This window comes from Nematolebias whitei, chromosome 14 (assembly GCF_014905685.2).
Source record: "Nematolebias whitei isolate Nwh7 chromosome 14, NemWhi1, whole genome shotgun sequence".
Lineage (NCBI taxonomy): Eukaryota > Metazoa > Chordata > Actinopteri > Cyprinodontiformes > Rivulidae > Nematolebias > Nematolebias whitei.
Genome location: NC_056511.1, coordinates 16,307,539 through 16,317,288, shown reverse-complemented (window position 1 = coordinate 16,317,288; position 9,750 = coordinate 16,307,539). Strand labels below are relative to the sequence as shown.

The 9,750-nt window shown below is 48.3% G+C and overlaps 1 protein-coding gene across 1 annotated transcript; it reads left to right on the top strand.

Annotated features, from left to right (window-relative positions):
* Positions 1–8,091: 8,091 nt before the first annotated feature.
* On the top strand, positions 8,092–9,494 carry LOC119419959 (transcription factor COE1-A; the record flags this gene model as incomplete). The annotated part of the gene is given in 2 exon segments (XM_037687329.1): positions 8,092–8,727; positions 9,338–9,494. Coding segments are annotated over 2 exon segments (285 nt in total), but the record flags the coding sequence as incomplete, so codon positions are not given.
* Positions 9,495–9,750: the final 256 nt, after the last annotated feature.

Sequence of the window (9,750 nt, the reverse complement as noted above, 5' to 3'; positions counted from 1 at the left end):
TATAGCATGTCCAAGGGACTGAAGGCCGCAGACCTGCCTTGGAGACGAAGAACTCCCTCTGTAAGGCAGCTGACGCTATTCCTCGGTACCCCCCCCCTGGAGCCAAGCCTCGCGGAAGCTTCCGGAGCGAAGCTGCCCAGGTCGGAGCAGCGTCCCGTCCCTCCGGAGGAACACAGACGGCGACCACGCTCTCCAATCAAGCCCACCGACGTGTTTTTTCAGGCAGCCGCAGCTAGCAACAACGTGCGCTGCTAGCATATAGCATGTCCAAGGGATTGAAGGCCGCAGACCTGCCTTGGAGACGAAGATCTCCCTCTGTAAAGCAGCTGACGCCAGCTCAACATGTGTGCCTCTCCCACGGTTTGCCTTGTCGGGGACTGCAGCGCGGAGGACGATGACCCAACGATCCACCTGGCTTCGTTACTCCCCTCGCTGCCGGAGAATCTGCACAAGACCTGATGAAGCCCATCGCGGACGCGCTGTTCAGAGCAGCTTCAAACCATGCTGGCGAAGTGAAACAGTCGGAGGAGGTGCCAAAAGCTGTTCGCCACCTCATCAAGCCGCGCGGCCCACCCCGTCCCCGCTGGAGGGACCGTCGCGAGCAAGTTTTCGACTTTTCCACGGCCGCGGCTCTCGCTTTGTTCCACCACCAGCCCCGCCCGTCAAAATCCAGCCCTCTTCACTCCGGCAGCCTGCAGCTCAGCGTTTCCCCAGAGTTCGCCTGCAAGACAGCGCTCTGGGCAAACAATCGCAGAGCTCATGAGAGAGAAAGCTCTCAAATGACGGTCTCCGGAGGGTGTGTGTAAAAGTGACACGAAAGTTGAAATAAATCATCATTAATGATCCAAGTGTCTGTTTTTTAGCCAGTCTGTAAGCCCGGATCAGCTCACAGCGGCCGCACACATAAGAGCGCACTCGTGGGATGAAACAGCCCCACACACGAGCCGGTGTCCTTAAATAAAGGTTTTTAACTCACCGTCGCTCTAAGACATGACGAGTCGATCACAGAACAGCCTCCACACATGAGCCGGTGTCCTTAATTAAAGGTTTTTAACTCACCGTCGCTCTAGACATGACTAGTCGATCACAGGACAGCCTCCACACATGAGCCGGCGTCCTTAATTAAAGGTTTTTAAACTCACCGTCGCTCTAGACATGACGAGTCGATCACAGAACAGCCTCCACATGAGCCGGTGTCCTTAAATAAAGGTTTTTTAAACTCACCGTCGCTCTAGACATGACGGGTCGATCACGGCACAACGGTAAGCGAAAATAACTCATTACCAACTAGAACTGCATGATCCTCACTCAAGCGGTGTCAACTCGCACTCGTGGGATGGAACAGCCTCCACATGAGCAGGTGTCCTTAAATAGGGTTTTTAATTCACCGCCGCTCTTGACATGACGAGTCGAACACTAAGATGACAGCCTCCATTCAACGGTGCTGCGTTGATGCTGGCGCACACAGCTGCCGGCGCTAACCAGCTCACATCGGTATAAATGTGGTCCGCAGGCTGGTCCGGGTGGGGGTCCTTCTCTCTCAGCTTTCGGCAGCTCACCGCAGCTTAAACGTGAAGCAGCCGAAGAACCCGGTAATGAGTCCCACCTCCCTCCAGCGCGCGCCCCTCCAGCGAGAGCGGCGCGCGTCCCTCCAGAGAACAACGTGTGCTCCCGCGGGGCTAAGCAGCCTTCACTCCAACAGCACGGTGTAAATGAAGTCACGCCCTCCGCCTTTCAACGTTCGCACAGCGACGTCAAACGCGCAGCTCACCGCGTCATCAGCTGTCACACGCTTCGCCTTCAGCTCAAGTCTCGCCCGGGGTCACACAGAAAACATTCCCGCGACGCATGACGGCGGTTGAGGGACGGACTGCTGACAGCCGTACAAAACATGACGCATCATTAACGCACGTTCATCCACGAACGTTACGTAGAGTGGCTAAAACATGCTCGCCGTTTTTCAGATGGATGGACAGGGTTTATGCAAATGGTACAAGTTACAGTTTGCAACCCGAACCCCTCCATTCAGAGGAGTTATATAAACGGTCCCGTCATCATCAGACTGATTCTCTTCCCTAAATGCAGAAATCCAAGTGTTTTCTGATAAAAGTAATCTACAGAGTTCCCCAAGGGAGAGAAAACACGAGGGTTTTACTCACGGATCGGAGGGGTGAGACCGTTCTTGGATCTGTTGTTTAACATCCAGAGAACGCATACCGATCATCCTAAAACACAGAGACGAGAGTTTTTTGTTTTACCTGGATGATCTGCGGATCCTGTCACTTCAGACAGGAGGCGCTGATGCAGGATCAGGTGTTGACATCACACCTGTTAATCTGGGCTTCGCCATAAAGTGGAAGGAAGCTCGATTTTCCCGGCCCAGACATTTGTTTTCTGGAGTGGAATTAAATTCAACCACCATGAAAACTCGTTTATCACATTAGACGCCTCTAGAGGTGTTTTTGCACGTCTGCATGTGGATCCAGTAAAACAAACGACGGATGATCATTGTCTTTTCCTCTGTGGAAGCAGACCTCCGACTCTGGGGAAACACCTTGTTTTTCTATCAGAGGGAGTCCCCCTCAGCAGACCCACGTCATGGGTCAGTCTTCACGGACACGTTGCTGTCAGGCTGGGGGGGGGGACATACCTATCTCAAGCAGTAGGGGCGCTGTGGCCCCACTACACATCAGCCCACATCAATGTTTTGGAGTGTCGCACAGTACTGAATGTGATTCAACACCTTGCTCCTGTGCTACAGAATCAACACGTGTTGATTCACACAGACATCATGATGACTGCTGCGTACATAACCATCAGGGTGTGCGTTCAGCCCAGATGTTACACATTGTGCGAAAGCTACTGAGTTGGGTTCATCAAAACCTGCTTTTATTAGAGCGGTTTACATATCCGGTGTTCTGAACAGAGGGGCTGATGTGACGTCCAAGGGCGGCCCACGTTACGTGGACCGGATCCTCCATCCGGATCTGATGTTTTCAGACGCAGCAGAAGTTGGCAAAGCAGCTGTGGACCTGTTTGCGATGCGAGAAGAACGCTCAATGTCAACTACGGTTTTCCCTGAGCCCGCGAGACGATCCATCGCTGGGGGGGGACGCATTTGCTCACAGTCGGTGGCCCAAAACGCTTTTTACGCGTTTCTTTTCCCCCACCTCCTCTGTTTTTTACGGTCCATGAACCGAGTTCAAGAGGAGGGATTGACAGCTCTCCTGGTGGCTCCCGGCGTGTGAACGCACTATGGTTCCCAGGCCTGCAACGTCTGTTGTTGGGTCGCCGTGGAACTGTCATGGAGGAAGGATGCTCTCCTTCAGGCAGGAGAAGCGACCAAGAGTTACCCAGAAATAGGTCAACACCGGTGGGTCTGACCGCTGAGCGGTTCCACTTAGAGGATGGGTCTCCCTCAGGAGATAGTGTGCACAATTCAAGATTCACGTGCTGCATCTACCACAGTTCTGTACACATCAAGGGGACGGCTTTTCAGCGCTGGTGTACAGAGAAGGTTTAGAGACCACTTCATGCCTTTTAGGCGGCGTGTTGTTTTTCTACAACAGCTGATGGATAGGGAGTTGGCTTTCAGTACGCTTTAACGTACGATTGCAGCCATCTCTTCCTGCCACAAAGGGTTTGGAGACAGAACAGCTTTTATCACCCGCTGATGAAGCGGTTTCTAAAAGGTGTACAGAGATGTAGGCCTGTTTCACGCCCACTTGTTCCACAGTGGGTTTAACGCTGGTCCTGCGAGCCCTGATCAAAGCTTCAATTGAGCCTCTGGATCAGGTTTCATTTAAATTCTTGTCTCTTTTAACAGCCCTGTTGCTGGTTTTAACACCCGCTAAGAGGGTAAGTATTTATCTGCCCTCTCTGTTGCTTCGTCATGCCTTAGAATTAGGCTGACGGGCAGCTCAGCTGATTTAAGACCAACCCAGCTTTTATGCCTAAAACATCACGAGCTCTTTTAAATCAAGAGTGATATCGTTGGAGGGGTTTTTTTCCCCCCCACAGATCAGAAGGGGAAGCATCTGTTCATCTTCTCTGCCCGGTGCAGGCGTTGACGTGTTACATAACGCGCACAGCTGCAATGCGTTCAAATTCAACAATTGTTTGTGCATTATAGAGATGCTTCTGCAGGTCGCCGTTATCCATCCAGCGCTTGTCACACTGGCTGTGTGAGGCCTTTTCTGAAGCCTACAGAGCATCAGATTTAGGGCCTCCTGTCAACCTCTAAGCACATTCGACCAGGGGTATCGCATCTTCGACTGCTCTGCATAATGGTATGTCAATGCAGGACATTTGCACTGCGGCTGCATGGTCAACACCCTGCTCATTTATTCGCTTTTACCTACGTGATGTAACGGCTCGTTCCATGACACATTCTGTCCTTAGTGCTCTAACAGAATGAATATTATTGTTCTCATGGAACTCTGTTTAAGCTCACTTCTGTCTGCATGCATTACAGTGTGAGATGTTGTTATCAGTCACAGTCGTGTCTGTGTTTCTGGTTCTATTGTCACTAATCAGTTCATGATTATTGTTACCAATCAGTTCATTTGATTATTTATCAATTCATGGACATTAATCTGTTTATACTGTTCAGCCATGAACCAGTTGGTTCATGCCCCCCTCCCCCCCTCTTTTCAACTTCCTCTTCCCGTTGAAAGTTTTTCCGGGGTATTCATGCTTGTCAGAACGCATAGTTACACAACATGCGTCTGTGCATGGCACATAATTACGCGATGCGTAGTTTATGCACACGGGGAGCTGGGTGACAAGACGTTTTTTGGGCAAGCTTCCGCTTCTTACTGTGTTCGAATGGACCCAGTGAGGCGAGGACCACATCCGCTTCGCCCTTAACCCATCAGCGACAGCCTTAAAGGGCGAAGCCTATATGAAATAGAACGTTGGTTACGTACTGTAACCCCAGATTCTATGAATATAGGCGTAGCCCTTTAAGCGTCGGGCCTCACTGGCTCCTAAATGGCTGAAGAAAAAAGCTATTTTGGGAGCCGATTTCCCGCTCTTAACGTAATTTATACGGACCGGGTGGGGCCCACACAGCAGGTGGGCGTGGACTAATTTTTTTTTCAGTGCTTATGCTCTGCATAACGGGATAAACCCATCAGCGACAGCCTTAAAGGGCTACGCCTATATTCATAGAATCTGGGGTTACAGTACGTAACCAACGTTCTTTCTAATGCTCTCTCTCCATCAACATCCTCAAAGCAAAGATGGCATCCATGGTGCTCCTCGTTGTAACACCATACTGCTGCTCACAGTCGCCTCTCATCTAAGTCGAGCGTCCACAACTCGCTCCCAGATGTGTGCTTCATCAACTTAATTCCCCTGTAGTTGCTACAACTCTACGTTGAATATTTGAGTCTAAAACCTCAATGCCATCTCTCCAAGACGTTTCCAGACCTTCACTGGTATGTCATCAGGCCTTCCCCTTCTTCATTCTTTTCAGAGCGTTCTGAACTTCACCCTCACTGATCTTTCCCACTTCCTGGGCCACAGTTTCTATGACCTCTACTCTTCTTTCTCTTTTATTCTCTTCATTCATTAGCTCCTCAAAATACTTCCATCTTCCTGTCACATTCTCCTCACTTGTTAGGACATTCCCATCTTTAGCAAGCCTAACCTGCTGCAAATCCTTTCTAGCCTGATCCCTCTGTCTCACCAATAGAAAGAAGTCCTCTCCATCCTTACTGTTCAGCCTCTCTTGCAACTCATCATACACTTTGTTTAACCTTTGCTCACTCCCTTTTTGCCCTACTTTCTTCAGTTTCTCACCCCACCCCCCCTGTGTGTGTGTGTGTGTGTGTGTGTGTGTGTGGGGGGGGGGGGGGGGGTGGATCTCATCCTCTGAATAACTTCACTATTCCACAACCAGGTTTCCTTATCATCAATTCTCTATTCAGATGGCACCTCAAGTACCTTCCTACCTTGTCTCTCTAATTAGTTACTGTAGTAGCCCATTCTGGAAGCTCTTTCTTACTCATCTCTGAACTCAAAACATTATTCCTTCTTCAGCTTCCACCATTCAGTTCTCTGATTTTACTCTTTTTCTCTTTACCACAACAGTCATTCTACACATAACCATCTCTCCGATGCTGTCTGGCCACGCTCGCCCCTGCCACAACCTTACAGTCTCCAATCGCCATCAGGTTTCCTCTTCTGCACACAATATATTTGACCTGTGTACTCCTGCCTCCACTTTTATAGGTCACTCTTTGTTCCTCCCTCTTTTGGAAATAAGTGTTGACTACAGCCATTTCCATCCTTTTGGCAAAATTCACCATCACATGTACTTCCTGGTTTTTCTTTGGCACCAGACCTACCCATCACTTCCTCATTCCCTCTGTTTTCTGCTCCGATCACCACTGTCTCCTACTCTGCAAACCAGTCAACTCTGTTTGCAAAAATAGCTTATGAACTTATGAGATTTTATTCCAACTTTTAAGAAATAAAGAATGTACATCTATCAGTGATATGCATTTTCGCAAGGATTGCTTGGCCTTGAATATTTTGTGGAACACGTAACATGCGTGTAGTGACACAAAGTAGCCACGCGGTGGTGCTGTTGCATCACTTTTAAACAGCATCCAAACAGACACGCTGATCCCTGCAGAAGCTGTATGAGAAAAACAAGTAGTTTATTTTTGATCAAATGTTTTTTTAACTATTTTTAATAATAATAATCAACCTGATTCCTTGTGCGCATGCGTGTTTTGAACAATGATTATAGATTGCAAATTTTGTTTTACGTGCTGTCCTGTCTGATGCTTTATAAACTGCTTTTTTGTTTGTGATCAACTGTAACCCTATAATGATCTGCATGCTCTGCAAAGTCGAATGTGTTTATTTTACACTTTATAAGACAAAACTTTTGTTTAAAAATATTTAAATATACTGTGTGTGTATATACATAAGGATATTTGAAAAAAAAAAACTTAAAATAAGTAAAAGATGTATATAAACTGAATTCTTTGCAGTTCAATTTCTAAATTAGGTTCATTTTATGTCGCAATTCAGATCCGATTATTACCGATTTTCGTCATGGACGATCTCACCCTAAAATAAATACTTTGGTCCTGAGTTTCTTTTCTCTGCGCACCTCTACCTGTATCTGTTCTTCCTGCTGTATATTCATGGCAGCCTGCGTCTCCTTTCCCTTTGGAGCACATACAGACTTCTTAATCAAGGTCAAGAGCATTTCCCAGCAGCCTTTTGGGAATAAAAGCCTGAAAGTGCGCCAGATCTCGACCTGTCAATCATTCTCACATGGCAGCGGAACAACCATCCGAGACTTGTTGACCTTTGTTGCACCTCAGATCACTGCTGTTGGTTTTTATACTTACTTCACGACATCATCTGTTATTATTATTATTACTGTTGTTTGGATGTAGACACCCCACCACCACCACAACCACCACCACCCCTCCACCTCTATCCATCCTCTCCCCGTGGTGTGATAAATAGTTTCAAATAACAGATGGTGCCAGAGGGAGAGACAAAGCAGGGATATCTGGTTGCAATTATCCTCAATTATGTTCATTGTTATTTTGAGCTAATTATTGTTATTGTCACTTTTGTTTGTGCGTCTCGCGGCGCTAAAAGCGGGGCCTGTGTGCGCGCGCGTGCGTGCCTGCGTGTGTCCGTCCATGGAAGACAATGGGGAGCAGGAATATGTTGCGACGATGAGACGTGGTTTTTATGATCCTGACCGAACCGAGACTTGGAGCTGCGGTGACGCACAGTCAGGGAGGAATGTGGACTCGAGAAGAGATGTTGTCTCACGACGGCAACATGTTGGAAGCTCCTAACCAAGTTTGATAAACTCCTCAAGTGGAGTTTGGGAGCTGACAAACCTTAAAGTTTGATGTTTAAAAGCTTTTGCGCGCGGGAGCTCATCAGGACGGAGCGCACACCTGGACCACAGGAGCGCATGAACCTCTCGTCTTTGTTTGGGGGCGTCTTCTCTCTCTACGTCCCCTCCCCTCGTTTCCCCCCTTCTAATTCCACTCCCACCCGTCTCTCTCTTTATATCTCTTTGACTCTCTCTCTCGCTCTCTCTCTCTCTCGCTCTCTCTTTCTCCCCCGTAGGGTGGGAGAAGCCCGTGTTTGCGTCTCAGAGAGGGGGCTCCATTGGGAAGAGTCACAAAGCGGTTCTGTCAGAGCGCGCGCTGGGTTGGACATCACCGACTCCACAGCTCTGTCCCGGACCAGGGCTGAGGCAGAGGAGCAAACAGTGAGCAGAAGAAGAAAGAAGCGCGAGACAAGGATGCCATATGATCCGGGTGCTGGTTGATCTCTCTGACGGCTCAAACTTTGGATTGCAGCGCACCAGGACCGACCTCTTCGCGCACAGACCCAACCCGGTTCCTGCATCCTTCACGTCCCAGTTTGAAAAACTGGACACTTTGGATGTCCGTGTTCCTGTTTGACTTTTCCGACTGGTCATCCAGTCGCGAGCCGGACGACTAAAGAGCGCCTGGTTTCAGGAGCGCGCGAGGATCCGCAGCGGGACAAGTGCGCAGCTGGGTGGAGACACATAAAGACACAAGGATCCCACGGCGGTTTGTTCATGTTTGGGATCCAGGAGAGCATCCAGAGAAGCGGCAGCAGTCTGAAGGAGGAGCCGCTGGGAGGCATGAACGTCCGGAGCTGGATGCAGGGGGGCGGCGTGCTGGACGCCAACACGGCCGCTCAAAGGTGAGCTCTGCCCGGGGAGCAAACGGCAGCAAGGCGCCCTCCTCCAGGGGGGAACAACCAAAGAGCTTTCAAATTCTAATTCTAATTCAAAACTGAGGATCCCACAGAAACTCCCGATTTATGTCCACTTTGGAGAAATAATTTTATAATTGAGCTGGTCCAGATTAAATTAATTTTTTTTCAAGTAAACCTTATAGTTGTGATATTTAGAAAACAAATCAAATGGAAAAAATAATAAATTCAGGCTTTTGATAAGAATATAAATGTTTCCCCTATAAAACAAATTCAATCAGTTAAATTAAAAAATATATGTATATAAAAATAAATCATTATCTCCTTTTTGGCAATTATGAACTTCAAATATTGAGCCATTCGATCAGTTAATCTGTTTAGAGGGATTTCTTCTTTAAAGAATAAAAAAGTCTTTAAAATCTTGGAGCGCGAGCTCAGCTCTTCAAGGCCCGCTGGTGCATTATATCATCATTTTACAGAGAAATAAATGTTTATGATCATCAACAACAAAAAAAAAAAGGTCTTCCTTAAAAATTTAAATTACAATTCCCCATTCCCCCACCCTCCTCCTGGTTTCCTCCCGCCTGTGTGTCCGCAGCGGAGTGGGTCTGGCCCGCGCGCACTTTGAGAAGCAGCCGCCCTCCAACCTGCGCAAGTCCAACTTCTTCCACTTCGTGCTGGCTCTGTACGACCGGCAGGGCCAGCCCGTGGAGATAGAGAGGACCAACTTCGTGGACTTCATCGAGAAGGAGAAGGTGGGTGCAGAAAACCTGGGCTGGTTCACCTTTTTAGGATCCTCCAGGGTCCGAGCTGCTGCGTAAAACAGCCATTTACAACATAATAATAATTATTAATATTATTATTGAGCCTGCCACAGAAACATGCAGGTCCATTTGTCTTTAATTTACAAACACTTGTTCTGTCAAAACGACAACCTCCTCATCAATTATGACATGTTGGATTTAATCCCCCCCCCCCCCCCCCCCCCCCACACACACACACACACACACA